Genomic DNA, 20,153 nt, shown 5'->3' on the forward strand with positions numbered 1-20,153 from the left:
GTGATTTATGAGTAGATTGCATAGCAAAACAAGGGAACATATGGAGCCCTGAAATATGATTTTTGTTTTATAACAATTTATACATTTATTTCTCAACTGATTGTAGAAGTAATTGCCAATTAATTTTTTTTAATAATATACACATTTACCCCCCAAAATCTGGAAAGAACTCTGGGAATATATGTGGACAATTTTGGTCAGTTGGGTTACCAGAGTTTTTGTGATGTGAAAGAAAATAGGTAAAACTGTTGCCAATTCTTGGAATAGTCAAAGATTAGAAGGATTATAAAATCTTTATCAACTTATATAAATACAGTGTAAAGTTTACTGGTCATGAACAAAGAAACAAGAATACCATCTAAGTAAAATAGTCTCAAATTGAAACTGGAATCTTTAGGGAATATGTTTAAAAGCATCTCTTAAGCTCTGTTCAGATTTTTGGCATGGGAGAAAATCAGATAAAGAGATTTAAAGCTGAAATCGATGAGACTGGAAGAATGATACATGCTTTTATCAAGTATGAGACATTTGGCCCATTGAAGTCGTTATTCTGAAGCAACATAGTCATAAATATTCTAAGGAAGATTGTTCAATCAGAAACACATACAGTGAAAAAGAATTTGAATCTTTTTCTGTGCTTTAAAGTCTAAAATATCAAATGATTCTCAACAGAGCCATTCTATAAGAATCCCAGAGAATGTGCATTTCTGAATGTAAGTTTGTTGATATATGTCTCTTACTTTGGAAATAACATGAAGACATTGCATTTATAGCCATTTTCAGCTCAGATGGCTGGATTGGATGAAAAATCTGGACTCGGGAGTCAAGTAGGACTGATGCCTGGATCTGTGGTAAGTGAAAATTTTACTGATAATCAAAGTTCTTGTGGAAAATAACATTTTGTAAAGCAAGGTTTGAATTTGCTAATTAAGAAGTAATATGTGTCTTATTTTTTTGTAAGTTTATTTTGAGATTGGGGCAGGGGTGGGGGTTGGTGGTGAAAGGGCAGAGAGAGACAGGTAGAAAGAGAAAATCCCAAGAAGGCTCTATGCTGTTCGCCTGGAGGCCAACTGTGGGGCTCAATCTCACAAACATGAGATCATGACCTTAGCTGAAATCAAGTGGGATGCTTAATTGACTAAGCCACCCAGGCACCCCAAGAAGTAATATGTGTCTTCTTAAATAAATCCACCCATTAATTCATTCAATTTATGTATCAAATCCTGCCATGCACCAATTAAAAAAGCCTAGTGGGTGTTCCATTCATAACTGTGCGAAGTATTTGTTGACTTTAATAAAGGGCTGCCTATATATTTTATTTAATATTGGAAGAAAATAAAGAATTTAAACATATAACCTACTACAACAAAAACTGTACTTTTAATGGTGTTAGAAACAGTGATCTGGCAAAATTTTGACATGGGAAATTTTGCCATTTTAATTTTCATTATTTCCTACGTAATATCCTCTGGATGCCTATGCCAACAACTCTGAAGTTTCCTGACTGGACCTGCTAACCGTTCCCATCCTCTTTTGAATTTCTTCAACTGCCAAAAAGAGTCCCATTTTCTCTGGGCAAGTACTTTAACCTGGGTATTTGGAGAAAACAAGCTCACTGAATGAATTAATACTTATCAAACCAACAATCCCATGCTTTTCTTGTTCATAACATAATTCAAAGGCATCCCAGATTAATGGAGTTTCAAGGCAATAGCAAGTATAAAATTAGACCACAGAACCACCCCCTTTACCCATCCTTAAGGCCAGCATTATGAGTGACTTAAATATTGTTTTGGCGCCTGGGTGGCGCAGTCGGTTAAGCGTCCGACTTCAGCCAGGTCACGATCTCGCGGTCCGTGAGTTCGAGCCCCGCGTCAGGCTCTGGGCTGATGGCTCAGAGCCTGGAGCCTGTTTCCCATTCTGTGTCTCCCTCTCTCTCTGCCCCTCCCCCGTTCATGCTCTGTCTCTCTCTGTCCCAAAAATAAATAAAAAACGTTGAAAAAAAATTAAAAAAAATATTGTTTGTATACTTTTTAAGTCACTAGCAGTATGGGCTCATACAATGATTATCTTGGGATATTTTTCTGAAATATATGAGTTTTCATCCATTTTAAGTTCAATTGAATATATGTTTGTTTATTTATCTGTTTGTTTATTTATTTATTTAAATGTTTATTTATTTTGAGAGAGTATGAGCAGGGGAGGGCGGAGTGAGAGGGAGAATCTTTTTTTTTTTAATTTTTTAAGATGTTTATTTATTTTTGAGAGAGAGAGAGAGAGCAGGGGAGGGGCAGAGAGAGAAGGGGACAGAGGATACAAATCTGGCTCTGCACTGACAGCAGAGAGCCCAATGTTGGGTTTGAACTCAGGAACCACAAGATCCCTACCTGAGTAAAAGTCAGCTTAACCGACTGAGGCATCCAGGCATCCCTGTGTTTATTTTTTTTAATGGGGCTTTTGCTTTCTTACTAGCTAAAAATCTGATCAATTCAGAATAAAAGTTTAATTTTTTTGCCATAAGAACAAATGGTTTTGATTTGATTTCACTTTCCCTGACATTTACAAAATTAGGTAAAATTAGGTAGATATATTATTAATAAAATGTTTCAAATTGCATTTTCCTTTTCTTCCCTTTGTCATACCTTGGTATAATCATTTCATGTTTAATAGGGGAAAGCCTGTGTTGATCCTTTAAATGTATGTTATGAAAGACAAAAAGAATCCAGAAATCTCAGTGCCATAGATAATTGTAAATTAACACTTACTATAATCTAGTCAATATTGTTGATGGCTTCATAAGTCTTTAATTCGATGTGCTCACAAGTTTTCTGCCATGAAGCTGAAGAACAGTTTGATATAGACAGTTTAATAATGCCTGCCAAGATTTTTCTTTTGTTGGCTGTTCTGGCTTAACAGAACCACCCTCATGCATGCAAATGCTCTTGTTCCAAAGACATTGGGTGTATACAGGCATATCCTTTTTTCCCTTTATGAGACTGAAAGTATGTATAAAATCATCCCAAATGTTGTCCAGACTTTAATCTTCTTGAATTTAGCTGCATTCCAGATGAGTACAAATGGAGAATGTCATCATCTTCTGCTGTCAGAGCTTCACTTTTCCAGATTCTAAGCCTGATTCAACATTTTTGAAATGTTTGGCCTAATTGTCATGAACACTATCCAACTCTTCTTCTCATTTGTTTTTAAGGGTCCTGTTGGCCCAAGGGGACCTCAAGGCTTACAAGGGCAGCAAGTAAGTCTTTTTATGATTAAACTACATACTATAGCAAAAAAGAAACAAATACAAATAAGGTCTCTGTGACATGAGTGTTTTTTGGCCAGCCTTTAAATTTCATATTGTAATGCTCACTTTGAACAGGCTGTATTTAATTAACTTCTGCTCAGAAATATATGCAATATGTTTTTCAAGTTTCTTCATGGGACTGAAGTTCCATTATCTGGATTCTTTATGTGACTGGCCTCCAATGCAAAGAATTTTTGTACCTTCGCTTCTGAAATAACAGATCATTATCTCACATCATAATGAAAATTCTCATATTTGGTTATGTGCTAACGCTGAGGCTGTGAAATCAGATCACAGAAGCTACCACCATGTGGTGTTAGAAATCACAGTCAAGGTAATCAATCCATGGAATCTTTAAGAAGAATATAATACTATACTTTGTTTCTATAGCATATCAAATACCAATAAAATAGTAATGTAGTGCTCTTTTAATTTTTGTGGTGATTTAACCAGCAGTAGGAAATACGTTTTCAAGAGAAAGGGAAAGAAAGAATTCTTAGCTTTTACCGTATTGTCATTATCATGTGTGTGGAGTTTTACCTTACGCCATTTTATATTACTGCCATTGGTGAATAGAAAATGTAGTTGTTGGTGATGATGAAGAAGATGACAATCATGATCATGATGATAACTATCCCATCGATGGAACACTCTATGCCAGCATTATTCTAGGTTCTTAACATGTATTTGTTATTAAGAGAGTTACAACAGCCTAATGAAGTAGGTAGCTTGATTATTCTCACTTCAAAGATTAGGAAATTGAGGTATAGAGACATTAAGTGACTCACGCAAAGTTGGAAAGTGGTAGGGCCAACAATTTAATTTATTCTGTTTTTCTTTGGTTTGTATATATAATAAACATATAATTATATTTATTTACATAATTTGTTCTCAATTTTAGGGTGGTGTTGGCCCTACAGGACCTCCTGGCGAACCTGGTGAACCTGGACCAATGGTAAATGTCAAGTAAGCATGTAGACCCAGTTAAATATGGGCCCAACATTATAATAATGTTGTGAATTATTTATTTTACCAGCTCTTTCCTAAAGTAGCAAGAAATTACAGTCCAGTTCAGGAGGCCTGTATTATGGACAGTGCTTAAGATATATGTTTCTTATAGCAGGGTATTCGAATTTTGTTAATATTTATGTATTTTTTGAGAGACAGAGAGAATGTGAGTGTGAGTGGGGGAGGGGCAGAGAGAGAGGGAGACACAAAATCTGAAGCAGGCTCCAGGCTCTGAGCTGTCAGTACAGAGCCTGACGTGGGCTTGAACTCACAGGTGTCTAGATCATGACCCAAACTGAAGTGGATGCTTAACTAACTGAGCCACCCAGGTGCCCCTGTAGTAGAGTATTTAAGTTCAGAGGCTTTGAATATGGTTAGCAGACCATGCTGAGATATTTGCATTCATGAAATTAAAATTCTTTCCTTTGAGTACCTAATCAAGGCATGCAACATAAAATTCAGAATATTAATAAAGCTATTTTCTGTGATATTTTTCATTTGTCTCAACAATATTTTAGATTATCTCATTGGTAGGTATAGGTAAATATAAGTAAATTTTCTTTTTTTCCTTTTGTTTTATTTTGTTATTAGGGCCCAATAGGTGCACGTGGACCAGAGGGCCCTCCTGGAAAACCTGGTGAAGATGTAAGCTGCCATCCTTCATTTTGCTTTGAAATTTTGCAGAAGTTAAGAAGGAGCTACATGAATATTATTCATTAATTCCCAATTTATTTTCTCCACTTTTAGCTTCCATTAAATGCACACAAAGCTGGAGAACTCAGAGTGTGGTTTTACAAAATCTAAAAGTATTCTTAATTTTGATAGTTTTATATCATTAGATATTCTCTTTTTCCTTGTATTCCCCAGGTTTTTTTGTCCATTATAATTTCTCTGTAAGATACTAGAATTGCTGTCATGATAGCCACAACTTTTGCTGGTGGAACCTTTGAAATGAATTTAAAGAAAAATACATTGCTCTGATGGCTAACCATCATCACGAGGTCTTCATTGAACGGAGTTTTTTAACGTGCTGAGAGTATAGTGCCAATATTGTTCTCCAATGCTGAAAAAGCCATTTCCTCATTTTTAAAGTTGAGACTCAACTTCAGATTTTAACAGTAATAACATGTGATCTAAAAACAGGGTGAAAAAACAGATTTGCTTCTCTGGATTTTTTTTGTTAGTTGTACCAAAGTTGAGGATAAAACCATGGTTAAATCATTAATTTCTCTGTGATACTACACCAAGTAAATACTTTCTCCTCGTGTGTCGTGAGATTTATTTAGGAGATTACATTGAATTTGGTCATAAGGAAAATATGTCTAGTAGTTCTTAGTTTATCACAAGAAATGACAAGTAGTACTCTTAAAAACTTTTAATTCAGTGCCACATGTGGATATAGAATTTCATAGCATATGCCTCTGTGTGTACACGTGTGTAAATTTTAACGTTTATGAAATGGTAAGCTAGGTCAGACTAGTATAATTTATATTAATTTCTTCTTCTGGATAAATTAATGAGAACTTCACAAACTGACTTGCTCTAATGGATTGCCATCAGGAGTAGAGCCAGTACTTTTATACTGTTTAGAGCTTTGGGCATGAGCTTTCTTAAAAAGTCTTTTGTCTGCAATTGATTTGTCATCTAGTCTTAGAAGGGAACATTTGAATCCTCTTTGTTTCTCCCTCACCTTGCCTTTTTTTTTTTTTTTTTTTTTTTTTACCTTAAAGGGTGAACCTGGTAGAAATGGAAACCCTGGTGAAGTGGGATTTGCAGGATCTCCAGTAAGTTTATAATTGTCAGTACAATGCCATGAAGGCCAACTTTGAAAGGCAAAGAACATTAAAATTACCTTGTGCTTCATTCTATGCATGTGGACTAGTAGCTCTCACCAACATATGTTCCCTTCTGTCATCGTGAAGCAGTACATTTTGCCAGAGTGATAGCTAATTCCAATTTCCTATTTTGCATTGGCCCCATATGAACAATTGGCATCAGATAGTCATTTTATAACCTAATACGGATACTCTCCAAACTTACTGTCAAATTTGCAAAGTCACCAGCCTGACCTCTTTACATTTCCCAATATCCTAATCCCATTTATCTTTTTAATATTTTATTTTTTGTTGTTCACATATCAAAAAGAACAGCTTGAAAATTTATTGATTTGTCTTTTATATATGATAGGGGCAATAAATTATGCCTCTTTGGCTGCTCTCCAAACCCTAATGTTGGCTGAAATCCTTAATTGGTGTTCTGGACCCTAAAATCTTATGACAAGATATACTGATGGCCAGCACTCCTAACAGAGCTGTTTTTCCCCCCCTTGGTTTACTACAGAGACACGTCCCTGGTGATGCGCTCCACCAGAATTCAGGATCTGAGCCCCTTGGCCATATTCTAAACCCACCTTTCTGTCCTCACTCATGTTACTTTTATAGGCCCTCTCCTAGGATATGTTACGCAGCCAATGGGGAAAATTAGAGATCAGCAAGTGAAACCCTCTTAACATTCTTGCTCTTAAAATTTCTTCTTGTCTGGCATCCTCTAAATGGATTTAACCTTCTACTCCCTGCATTTCCTATGATTTTCTAATGTTTCTTGCAATCAATACAACCAATAGTGCTGAATTAGTCTCCATTTACTTCCTGAAAAGTATTGAGGTTCAATGCTTGGATTTTTTTTAAATAAATGAGTGCTTATCTTTTAAGGGAATTTACAGGGCTGTAAGGATTAGTTTCAAATATAAAACCAATTTCCCAGGTCCCTGCTCTCTCTTTCCTTTCCTCCCCCATCAGCCTGGGGAGTCAGTGCAGACGAAGGCATGAGGTTTAGTCATTAGCACAGATGTCCACGTCAGCCGGTCCAGGCTTGAACTCCCACCCTGCTGCACTCTTGCACATCCTCTCAGTGTGGGCCCTCCATGGGGAGGAAGCAGGCCCTGCCAGCATGTCACAGATGCACTCTGTGAGCGCTGTGCAATGACATGTGATTGGGGTGTGATGACAGTCTTGGGTCAGCAGAAAGAGAAAATTTTATGAGTACTGGTACATCTGGTTCATTTTCTTGTTGCATTAGAGATATGTAATCACTTGAGAATTTCCTTGCAGACCACAAAAACTCAAAGTTAACTAATTACTTGAAATAACATAGTTCAGTAATTCTCCTATAGGCTCAGTGTACTGTGTTTTCTGCTCAGGAAAGAGGGGGAGCAAATCTACGTAAAGGGGAGCATTCCAGTGGAAAAACTTAAAGGAAGTTCTTGAAGTGAGGAATTCCTAAGCAGGGCTGTGTAAACAGAAGAATTAGTGGAACTTTATTTGTCCAGAGAACGTGGTTTGATGTGCCCTGTTATAATCCTTCCTTAAAGCACTACTGAGACATTTTCCCTACAAGAGGTCACAGAGGAATGATTGCTTTGCTTTTATCATATGAATTTCATTTAAGGAGTATTCACTCATTTAGGAAACAGTGAATGAAGGCGATGATGTACAAAACAGAAGACTTTTCCATCTGTGTAAGATTGTGTTAGAATAAGAGAAGTTCCTTAGGAAAGGCTTAGGAAAAGTGCTTGAGTGTTAAAAGAAATGTTAAACCATTTCTTCAGTTGTTTATACAATGATTATTCCTTGAATGCCCACTCACGTAAGGCTTAGTGCCAGGCATATGCAGATTAATAGTAACAATTGTTAATAATTGATACAGCAACCTATGCTATCAGTGTACTCAATCGACTGGTACCAGTGGTAATAGCATTCAGTTCAACACCAAATTAATGTAGGCAATGAGAATAACTGAATAATTAAGTCACCGGGTCCTTATCTATTTTAAGAGGAAAAAGTTTGAAGCATCATTTCAAAGTAGTCATACCATTTGGATTTAATTTTCTGTTTGATTTCTATTGTTTTTTATTCACTATGCTTAGGTGGAGGATGCATAAAATTAGCATAAATTAAGGAGTTATTGAGTCAAGGAACCAACTTGTTCTCTCCATATTTCTTGACCATCCCTTCTGTTGGATATTTCATTTCTTCAATTAATCTTTTAAACAATCACAAATCCATAAACATTTTACTTGAAATCAATTTCTGATCACATTTTAATGCAATCTCCCCATATTCTGCTGCCAATATTTAGTAGTTCAGAGAAAATAAAACACATTGGTGTGTACAAGTTTATTGATTCTTCTGCCACAAGTAAAGCACAATATAGAGAAAGCATAGTTTTCCTTAAGTTACTTTTCTGGTTTTTTTCCATGTACAGTGACTTAGTTGATTCAGACATTGAACATGTTGATTCAGGCTTATTTTCTTGTTTTTTCTTTGTTTTTTCTATGTTGTGGGGTTTTTTTTGCTACTAATTATAATGCAGTGATATAATTTCAAAATTTGGAAATGTCATCAAATCAATACCTGGCATTAATCCATGCCTTTTTGTGTAAGTCATGTTTCCATACCTAACAGTGAGTTTGCTTTGCTAATTTTTGATCATCTAGGTGTATTTTGACAGATTAAAAGTACACTGCCCCTTTCTCTTCTTTGGTATGTTAGTGGAAAACTATGTATTCGATTTTCAGTTTGAACAAAAAGTGTATTAAGCAGTTTCCTGTTCTTATTAATGACTCTCAAATGCCTTCTCTATTTTTTCCCACAGGGAGCTCGAGGATTTCCTGGGGCTCCTGGTCTTCCAGGCCTGAAGGGTCACCGAGTAAGTTCAATCCTTTATAATCCTTGCAGATACCATGGCTTATACCAGTAGGGTCTGGGGTGGGGGGGGGCATTACCTTTAACATCTTTACAGTTCTATTTGTCAGTTGTCTTTAACTGTCTGTAGTGTCAGTATTCATCTCTGGTCACCAACTTCACAATGCTTTTTTCTATTTCCTTTGAATTTTATCTGATTTTATAACAAATATATTTTTGTTCTTACCCTCATGCTGGCTACTGTGGTGCAAAAGAAGACATAGTGGTGAATGAGAAAAATCCCATGGTTGTCAGCTTCAGGCTAATAAGGTTTACAGTTAAGAAAAAATAACTGCTCCATAATGAAATAAGTGACATGATACTAGAAAGTGCACTAAAACATAGGATGGGCCCAGTCAACCCCGATGTGGAAGGCATGGAATGCTTCTGTCTTTATAACTCAAGATAATTAATATGTAATTATTATATATTATCTACATATATGGAAATTACATATCACTCAAAATGGAGGTAAAACTGCTGCCCAGTAACCCCCAGCCTGACTTCAGCAGTGGCTGCCGCCAGCAGGGGGAGGAGAAGAAGATCCAAAGGAACTAGAGCAGTTGAGAAAACTGTTTATTGGTGGTCTGAGCTTTGAAACTACAGATGATGGTTTCAGAGGACATTTTGAGACATGGCACACTCACAGATTTCGTGGTGATGAGAGACCCCAGGGGTTTGGGTTTTGTGAATTGCTCTTGTGTTAGGAGGAGGCAACAGCAATGTGTGCTTGACAACAAAAGGTTGATGGGTGTGAAGGGGAACCAAAGAGAGGTATTTCTAGAGAGGATTCTGTCCATCTAACGATGAAGAAAGTGTTCACTGGTGGCATGACAGAAGATAGACAAGAGTATAACCTGAGAAACTTCTTTGAAAAGTATGGCAAGATTGAAACCATAGAAGTTATGGAGGACAGGCAGAGTGGAAAAAAGAGAGGGTTGCCTTTATAACTTTTATAAAAAATATTTATTTTGAGAGAGAAAGAGTGCACGCATGTGCACAAGCAGGAGAGGGGCAGAGAGAGAGAGAGGGAGAGAGAGAATCCCAAGCAGGCTCTGCACTATCAGCACCGAAGTGTGAGATCACGACCAGCCTGAACCAATATCAAGAGTTGGACCCTTAGTCGACTGAGCCACTCAGTGCGCCCCTGCTTTTGTAACTTTTGATGATCATGATAAGGTTGATAAAATTGTTGTTCAGAAATACCATACTACTAATGGGCATAATTGTGAAGTGGAAAAGGCCGTTTCTCAACAAGAAATGCAGTCTGCTAGATCACAAAGAGGTCATGGAGTTGGATCTGGCAACTTTATGGGTCGTGGAGGAAACTTTAGAGGTGGCGGTAGCTTTGGCCATGGTGGAAACTTTGGTGGAAGAGAAGGCTATGGTGGTGGAGACAATGGCAGCAGAGGTAGTTTTGGAGGAGGTGATGGTGGATAAAGTGTATTTGGAGGTGATGGTGGCAACTATGGGGGTAGTCCTGCTTGCAATAGTAGAGGAGGCTATGGTGGTGGTGGACCAGGATATGGAAACCAAGGAGGCAGATTTGGCTTTGGTGGTGGAGGATATAATGCTTACCATGAAGGAGGAAATGTTGGAGGCAACTATGGTGGTGGTGGGAACCATAATGATTTTGGAAATTATAGAGGACAATAGCAATCAAATTATAGACTCATGAAGGGGGCAGTTTTGGTGGAAGAAACGTGGGCTTGTCCCTACAGTAATGGTTATGGATCTGGTGGTGGAAGTGGTGGATATGGTGGTACAAGCTGCTAAAATAATTCAGAAGGAAAAGCTACAGTTCTTAGCAGGAGAGAGAGCGAGGAGTTGTCAGGAAAGCTGCAGGTTACTTTGAGGCAGTCATCCCAAATACTTGAGAGGAACTGTAAAAATCTGCCAGAGAGGAGTGATGATCCATAGTCAGAAAAGTTATTTCAGCTTAAGCAGGAAACCCTTTTTGTTCACGTCTGTCATAGCCACAGTTTGCAAACAGTGCAGTTATTGACTAATGCAACGTGGTGTTAAATTGATGTATGTTCCTGAGGTCTTTTATCTGTTGTGGCTTTGTCTTTGTCTTTGTCTTTCATTACATCAGGTATATTGCCTAGTAAATTGTGGTAGTGGTACCAGGAACAAAAAATTCAGGAATTTTTAACTTTGCAATATTTGCATAGTTCAGTTTTTCTACATTTTACTACAGAAACTTTAACACAATGCAGTTTTGAATGTGTTTCCTTGTGAGTTAACAAGTAAAGAAGATCATTGTTAATTACTAGTTTGTATGAATTTTGTTAAAGTTAACTGTAAAGAAACACCTCCTGACTTGCAGTTTTAAGGGGAGTCTATTCTCTGCATTTAAACCATGAAATGAATGCGCTCTGACATATGGAGTGAATAGATATTTGTATGTTTGCAATGTGTGTTTTAGATAAATAGAATTGGGTATTTAAGTTAGCATATTTGTGAATGTAACAGCATTAATATTTACCTTCAAATGAAGCAAATCTCAAAATTCCAAAAACTGCAGGTTGATAGATCTATCTATCTATCTATCTATCTATCTATCTATCTATCTATCTTCTATCATCTATCATCTTTCTATCATCTATCTATCACAAAGCATGGCTGATATTTAATAAGTATATACTGGTTGGTCTCTGTTTTGAGTAGTGAGTTTCTGATTAGAATGCTTGGTGCTCTACTAGTTATTAATTATTTTGAACATCAACCCGGCTATAACCCATATCTTGTAGGTATATAAACTCTATAATTACTTGTCTTCTATAAAGCCACCATAAGTTTTTCATTTGTAGTTATAGAATAAATTTCTATGAAGTCACAAAAATTTAAGGGGTGAGAACATCATAAATTAAAAATGTTATTTGAAGGGAGAAACCTTTTTAATTTTCTTTGAATAGGCTTTCAAAAAACCTTTAATTTAATTTTCTTTGAATAGGCTTTCACAAAATGTTGAGAATTTGTAAACATTTTGGGTAACGACTTTAAATATCTGTTTTTATAAGACACTTTCTGTGAGCCTATTTTTGGTTCTTCTTTTACACATCTAATAATCAAAAAAAGCAGAAAAACACAAATTTATATTTTTCTTCTTAGGGACACAAAGGTCTTGAAGGCCCTAAAGGTGAAGTTGGAGCACCTGGTTCCAAGGTAACTGTACAGTAGCTTAATCTAATCCCACAATTGCATTTCAGGGTTGCGTCAGGTCCCTACCAGTTTTTTCAGAACCACCTTAAATTCTGGAGGAAAGAGGAGTACAGAAAAGGGATAGTTGAGTAGATAAATATAATTTTTCATAGATGAGTGGCAATAGGTTTAGCAGGGTACGTGACATGGATTAAATTTGCCCCTAAGAGTAGCCACCATGGCACTGGGTTTATACCAGTATAGGATGGGTGTAGATGGGTGGATGAAGATGGTACTGCGAATTCACTCTTTTTTTTCTCCTTCAAAAATATCTGAGAGGTTTAGGTAGTTTTTTAGCTCAATTAAAAAAAAATTTTTTTACGTTTATTTATTTTTGAGACAGAGAGAGACACAGCATGAACGGGGGAGGGGCAGAGAGAGAGGGAGACACAGAATCGGAAGCAGGCTCCAGGCTCTGAGCCATCAGCCCAGAGCCCGACGCAGGGCTCGAACTCACGGACCGCGAGATCGTGACCTGAGCTGAAGTCGGATGCTCAACCGACTGAGCCACCCAGGCCCCCCGATTAGCTCAATTTTTAAAGTACCCTTTCGATTCCAGGGCCTTCTAGCCATTGTTGTTTCTTCCCAAGATGTGTTTATGTTGAGAGAGAGAGAGAGAGACAGACCATAGAAGAAGTACAGAGGACTTTTTAGTGGGAAGCATCATGTGAAATACATATAAATGTGAGATATATGTACATACATATATGTATGTGTGTGTGTGTGTTGGCTTTAAATTTTTAATTTTTGAACTTCCTATAATAGATCTTAAAGGAATATTAATCAATTTTAACTTTATATCAAGTTTTACTTGAGCTTAAGTATCATCAGACATAAACATATAATTACTTTGTTGATACTAATTAATGTGGGCGAATGTGATAGTTCCATCAATCTTGTTTATATCCTCAATTTATTTTATACTTATTTCCATAGAAACTAAATTGCCATCGCTCTTTGAGAAAAAGTAATACAGCAGAATTTTGAGGTCCGTCATTTCAAGTATGCCTTTCAAATAGCCAGTTTGAAAATATACTTTTAAAATGACATACGCGTAGAAAAAGTGATGTGAATATCAATTGTAGGTTTCTTATACTGTACTGTAATCTCATTTTTGCTTTAGGGTGAAGCTGGCCCTACTGGTCCAATGGGTGCCATGGGTCCTATGGTATGTATCAATTTAATACTTTGAGCATTTTTTGCTTTTTAGACTATATTAAGTGAATGTTTAAATGCAAAATAAAAAAACACATGGAGGAAATATGATAGCTGATGAAGTAATCTTGATTACCAGCTGGCAGACCAGCACACTCAGAGAATTGCACCCTTTGAATAGAAAATGTTTCTTGTTTCTTAGTGTTTAAATCAGGATTATTGCAGACTTAGCCCCTTGAAGCTATATAAATTGAAATCTGTTTAGGTAAGAGGTGGTAGGTTATGTATCCCCACAGGTAGAGAGTTTCAAACCTGAAGTTGCTCCTTGTTTGGTCATATTGTTTGGTAGCTAATAATATTGAGTCTCGATTGAGTTGAGTGATGTAGTCAAACTACCTTAGAATTCAAATAAGATGCTTTAAGAGATGTTTTTTTTCCCCTCTCTCATCTGTAGGGTCCAAGGGGAATGCCAGGAGAAAGAGGGAGACTTGGGCCACAGGGTGCTCCTGTAAGTATGTATATTTCAACTCTCTCAAATGAACTGAACATGTCTTTTAAATGAGACTATGGTACTGGTTGCCTACATTTAAATTTATTTTTTTATCTTTATTTTTTATTTTGAAATAAATTTAGGTTTACAGAAAAGTTGCAAAGATACTATGGAGAGTTTCTGTGTATGCTTCACCTACCTTTTGTTAATGTTAACATCTTATATAACCACAGTATATTTGTTGCTTACTTATCTGAATGCTGAAGTTAAGAAAACTATAAAAACCTACAGCAACATGGAATATAGTCCATGGGAAAATATGAAATTGGGAATAGTAGTAAAATTATAATAATAGGTTACATTTTTCAAGCAGGTTTTATATGCCAAGCATTCTTCCATTATCTTTATTTTATATCCATCACAATCCTGAAAGGTAAGTACTGAGTGTACCCTTACAAGAGCTGAGTTTCTTTATCATCTGTCTTTGATTTATTTTATTATTAAAAAAAATTTACATTTATTTATTTTTGAGAGACAGAGTGAGACAGTGCATGAGTAGGGGAGGACCAGGGAGAGAGGGAGACACAGAATCTGAAGCAGGCTCCAGGCTCTGAGCTGTCAGCACAGAGTCCAACGCGGGGCTTGAACCCACGAACAGTGAGATCATGACCTGAGTTGAAGTCGGAAGCTCAACCAACTACGCCATGCAGGCACTCTTGTCTTTGATTTATTTTAAATGCATAGATTGAGAAATACTTTTACTGTCTGCCTATGTACCTTGAACCTAGCTAGAAAGGGGGAATATTCTATTAATTCTCTTCATAGATCTCTGAAGGTTAGGCAGCTAATATTTCAACCTTGCAATTCCTTATATTTTACCTGTTTTCATTTGGACAATTAAGGACTGCCACCTTGCCTCTATTATTTTTACATTTATCATCCCCATTAGTATCAGGGATCTCACTCAGGTTTACAGCATCCCCTGATGTTACACTTAGCCTACAGAAGAAAACCAGTTTAGAGTTTCTCAATGGTGTCAAAGTCAGGGCCCTGGTTTGGGAGAAGTGAGACCTTCTCACTAGGCCCATCTTTGTCCCCTTGAAGATAGACTGTCCTCTGGAAACATAGAAAATATTGTAGAATATAGTCAACTGTTGATGTATCCATCCTTACATAATATATCTGATCTAGTATGTTCACTTCTCTGTGCTTTCTTCTGCTGTCTGCCAAGACAGTTCTGGCATTTCTACCTCACTTAGTGTGGGGCATTGCTCGTTCTGAGTTTCCAAGAACCATCTTCCATGTTAATACCATCTTTCAGGATATTTATGAGAGTGTTAAATGTGTATCATGGGAGAGTATTTCCATATCATTAAAGTTCTCCACTTTATATCCTTTCCCTCACGATCCAGTACCTTCAGGACCTACTCCCACACATTTTCTTTTGGATTCTGGCTCTACATGATGTATAGGACTCAAAGCTCCTTTGGGGTGTATTTTCCCTCTTTTATCAGAAGAAGATTTTCCTCAACTCAGTTATTTTGTGACTTGATGCTAGTTATTGGTCTGGTGGCCAACGAGCAGGGGCAAGTGGTGTTGGTGGTGATAGCATATGTTGTCCGATAAAGTAGAGGCTTCTGCAACATCTTTAAGGAAGGGAGAAGTATAAGCTGTTAAAGGTGGGAATGGTGAGAATTTCTACAGGCCCATAGGCTTCAGGGTTGAGATTTCAAAGTTCTTAAGATATCCCAATGTCAAATTACATTCCTTCTAATCAAAGCCCCTGACCATGGCATAACAGCCTTTCCATGTTTTAGAATTCAACCTTCTCAAGAACTCTTGAACCTTTATCAAGCCCTGGGCCCAACCTTCAGGATTTTCTTCCCTCAGACTGTAGAAGATCACAAGATTTTAAAATGCTTCCAAGGAATCTTATATTGATGATTAATCACGATTAGCCTTTCAAAGTCTTTCTCCAGTGTATTCATTCAACAAGTTCATGCAATTCCATCAACTTTATAATTGCTATTTCTTCTAAACCTTTTCAAGTGCCTGAGCTATTGTACCCATAGCCCTTTCTCTTACACTTGTGCCCTCTCTTAGTTTACCATTGGAGGCAATATTTATTGCTGCATTATCACCAGACGTCAAGAGTGAATCAGACTTCATTGATCACCAGCTGGTCAGTGAGGAATCCAGCTTTAAAATTCCATTTTAGAGTCTGCTTTTTTGTACTGCTTCTGGTACCAATGGTATTGGTCTCAGTTCAGGTTTCCCAGGAAACAGCATCAAAGCAAAGACTGGTGTGCAGGAAATTTATTGGGGAGTGCTCTCAGAAACTACATTGGTGAAGAAATGAATAAAAAACAGGCTTTGTTGCATGGAGAATATAAACTGTACTATAATTACAACAAAGACCCCAGTCTCCATGAGTCTTCTGTTCCATGAGAACTATGGGACCGGGATGGCTTTTCAGACTTGTCTTGAATGAGGGCCAATCCTTTGTACTGCTTCATTGACCTTGGAAGAGGCATAATTTTGGGAATGCTACCTTAGCTGAGGGCAGTTTGTGGGAGGGTCTTAACTCCTCTGAGTTAATCTGCTTATTAAAAAGACTGAGGTGTACAAAATTTCATTGTCTTTGAACTCATTTGATGGAAAGTCATACATTCAAGTAAGAAGAATCATTTTAATCAGTTTCATTTTTTAAGTCATGATTGTTCTTTGTTATTGTTATAAGGGTAGATGTGTTTATTCCTACTTTATTGTTGTACAAAAATGTATTTTAATTGCTTTTGACCTAGTTAAGGTTGTTGTTGGTTAGCTTTAAATATTTATTCTTCAGTTTTTAACATGGGAATTTTCATAAAACAAATTAATTATGAGCAAATACTGTAGAAAATATAATTTTATCTTGTCCCTTTTTCTCCTAATTAGGGACAACGAGGTACACATGGTATGCCTGGAAAACCTGGGCCAATGGTGAGTTGTATGACTTTCATATTTGTTCATTTATTTATTGTTCCATTTGTACATTCATTAAAATTTACAGAGCACCCACTGTATCTCAGACACTTGGAATAAAAAGATGATAAACACACAGAATTTATCTTTGGGAACTGCCTTGTCTATCAAGGAAGAGAGATATATCGATTAATAATGTATCATAATGCTGTTGCTAACTGCTATGCTATAGAGTGCAACATGGTATAGAGTACCTGCACCTACGTTTATAGTGAGATAAATATATCAAGGAAGACTTTAAAAGGAGTAACTTTCAAGCTAAGATTTGAAAGATGAGTATATAAAATGAACAGGAATATAGCATGGTTTATAGGATGGGTAGATGAAAAAAACATGATGAGTTCAGGGGAATACTAGGAGGGTAAATCAGATTTGAATTATTTGCCCTTAGGATATTTTCTCCCTTGTTATTCATAAAAAGGAAACAAAAGAAGGGAGGAAAAGAATAACTATAGTTTAAAAGAGATTTTGTTACTGAAAAACTGATGGAATTAAAACAAATCCTCAAAGAAGAATCAGGATAACCTAGAATGGAATTCCTCTTATACTCATTTCCTTTAAATCTGACCTTTAAGTCAATGGCTTAAACTCTATGCATGTCTTCCCAAATGTAGGATGGTGACAAATATCCACATATTAGCCCTTCAAAAATCACTTTGAAATATCCTAATGATTCTTAAGCATCATTTTTTTAAAGAGACCTAGATTATGGTATAAAACATAACTTTCTCAAAACTGTATTACTTCGTTAATACAAAGAAAGTACATCTCTCAAGAAGCAGTTGTTTCAAACAATTTGTGTTTTGATGGACTTACTCTCTTATATAGTAGAACTAAGAAATTCTATTGTGTTTAATACCACTGGACAAGTTTTTTAGCACTATTTCATATCAATGTTGGAAGATACTATAATAAAATTACATTATCTTTGTGATGTTAAAGTACTAAGTGGATTATTCTCATGTGTCAAAATACAGAATGTTGTCAAAGAATAAAAGATGACTTAATTAGATATTAATTTAAAAATCTGATCACTTTTCTGGTTTCATTTAATAGGGTCCTCTTGGGATCCCTGGATCTTCCGGTTTTCCAGGAAATCCTGGAATGAAGGTAAAATGTTAATATATTTAGCTCTTGATTATAAGAATTACTTGATGATATGAGAATGTCATTAATTGTATGGAAGTCACTCTTAACTAATGAAAAAACCTAGAGCATTCTCAGTGTGTATAATGGTAGGAAAAGAAATAAATTTAAAAATGAGATTACTATGCAATACGTAGTTAAAGGAGAATTACTGCTAATCATACAATTGTAATATCAAAGAATCCGCTGCATTAGAACTCTAAACTAGACAATTGTAACAGCTGCAAAGAGTAAGAGATTAATCTGAATTGGAACTCTGCTCTTGGATACAGTGCCTGGCAGTAATAAATAGCAGAATGTTCTAAACAATAGGAGGTTAAAATAAATCAAAGGTTGTCAAAAGGCTGTTCTTTCACACAATGCTGGCTTTCATTCCAACCCAGGCCCCCTACCATTGACACAACCATGAAAGGAATAGGCAGGGAGGCTATTTGGCTTTCCACAGGGGACTGGATTAAAGCATTCTGCTGGGATGATTTACATCTGTAGTGAGTCACAATGTGTTCTTTCAGTATTTTGGGTGATAAATTCAAGGATTACAGTAAGAGGTTATTAAGATTATATTAGCTAAATTAGTGAATACATTCAGAACACTGTTTTCACACTTTAAACAACACAGTACATTGGATTACCCCTCACGCCCAGTTTCCCTTGCCATAATTTTCTTCATCTCAAAGAAGGGATTTACTCACAAGATTCTGCTGTACAAAAATGATTGTGGCCATGGCAGTCACTTTCCTTCTGTAAGTCTTGTTTTCTCATGGGATTTTGTTGAAGATTACATGAGAGAGCAATGCAAACTCTAATACTGCCTGATGCAGAGGATGCCCTCCATATAGGTCCTTGCTTCTCGTTGGTAGTGCTACACAAATGGGCTTTGAACTGTGAAACAAAAACAACAAAAAGTCCATAGCTAACATTTCAAATACTCTCAAATGTGAGAGTCATCGGGTTAAATTATTCTTCGGGCTCTCTCTAATACTGTCTTTAAACTCTGTGCCACAGGAATGCTGCTACTTTAAAATGATGCTGTCCCTAAGTCGTTTCATCAACCAGTCCCTTGTTTCACTGAGAGCTCACTGTGCACTCAAGCAGATAAGACTTTCTTGAGATCCCTCTGTTTCTGATCTCCCTGAAGTGCTAATCCTACCACCACTGACTCTGGCCATGGAGGGCCCAATCTCCCATGTTCCCATCAAAATATACAAAACTCCTTCTCTCCTTCCTGTGAGACCCTCTACCCTCAAACTGAGCTTTGGCCAGAGAATTAAGGAAAGAATACTCACAATGCCTAGGACTAAGACTTGGCAGAAAGTAGTTTCTGCTCCTACTATGGCATCTAGTGAAGACCTCATTAGCAATGGCAATTTATATAACAGCTCACTCTGCATAATTCCTTCTCCTCCTGAGTTTTTCTAGTACTGGCTTTTGGCTACTAAAGACTGTTTAATAAAGTCAAACGCTTAGCAAAACTGGTTTTCTCAGAAATTGTTTGCCTATCCTACCATCCTCCCCTGCCAAGCATAAAGTTTCCAGATCTTCATTTTTGGCCACGATTCTGCTATACCTATAAAGTACTTCCATGGTCTCTGTTTCTCTGGATGAAAAATAAACTTCTATGTCCAGTTCTTCGAATTTCAGAGAGTCAGTAGGGATTTTATATATTTATTAGCACTAATGAACCTCCTCAGGCTTAGAATTTTAGTTCTGAAATTCTAGGTCCAGGTTTCTCTAGGATTAGATCTACATTGGGACCTAATATGTTGGATAAAATACAGAAACCCACTTAGGTTTAAACTTCAGATAAGTAAAGAATAAATTTTTCGTATAGATATGTTCCAAATATTGCCTGGGACAAACTTACACTTAAATTATTTGTTATTTATCTGAATTAAAACTTAACGAGGCATCTGTATTTTTATTTACTATCTGGACTACTTTCATGGGTTGAAATAAGGGTAGATATCAGGTTACCTTGACCACTTTACTCTGCTGTTAATACTGAAGATATTATCATACTTGATGGGCTGGAAAATGAGTCTACTCCTTAAGCTAGGTTAGACACACAACCCTTATAAAC

The 20,153-nt window shown here is 36.6% G+C and overlaps 1 protein-coding gene and 1 pseudogene across 1 annotated transcript in view; both read left to right on the top strand.

Annotated features, from left to right (window-relative positions):
- COL5A2 (collagen type V alpha 2 chain) overlaps positions 1 to 20,153 on the top strand; it is a 152,445-nt gene that overhangs the window by 94,788 nt on the left and 37,504 nt on the right. The window contains exons 8-18 of the mRNA XM_047084300.1: positions 774 to 851; positions 3,209 to 3,253; positions 4,206 to 4,259; positions 4,904 to 4,957; positions 6,043 to 6,096; positions 8,966 to 9,019; positions 12,169 to 12,222; positions 13,382 to 13,426; positions 13,868 to 13,921; positions 16,841 to 16,885; positions 17,984 to 18,037. Coding sequence (XP_046940256.1) covers positions 774 to 851; positions 3,209 to 3,253; positions 4,206 to 4,259; positions 4,904 to 4,957; positions 6,043 to 6,096; positions 8,966 to 9,019; positions 12,169 to 12,222; positions 13,382 to 13,426; positions 13,868 to 13,921; positions 16,841 to 16,885; positions 17,984 to 18,037 — 591 coding nt within the window. The remainder of the gene's footprint in view (positions 1 to 773; positions 852 to 3,208; positions 3,254 to 4,205; positions 4,260 to 4,903; positions 4,958 to 6,042; positions 6,097 to 8,965; positions 9,020 to 12,168; positions 12,223 to 13,381; positions 13,427 to 13,867; positions 13,922 to 16,840; positions 16,886 to 17,983; positions 18,038 to 20,153) is intronic.
- Positions 9,520 to 10,830, top strand: LOC124515637 (heterogeneous nuclear ribonucleoprotein A3-like; annotated as a pseudogene).

The sequence above is a fragment of the Lynx rufus genome, unplaced genomic scaffold (genome assembly GCF_022079265.1).
Source record: "Lynx rufus isolate CCGP_SWC_20201006 ecotype Redwood Valley unplaced genomic scaffold, mLynRuf1.p SCAF_2, whole genome shotgun sequence".
In the NCBI taxonomy this organism is placed as follows: domain Eukaryota; kingdom Metazoa; phylum Chordata; class Mammalia; order Carnivora; family Felidae; genus Lynx; species Lynx rufus.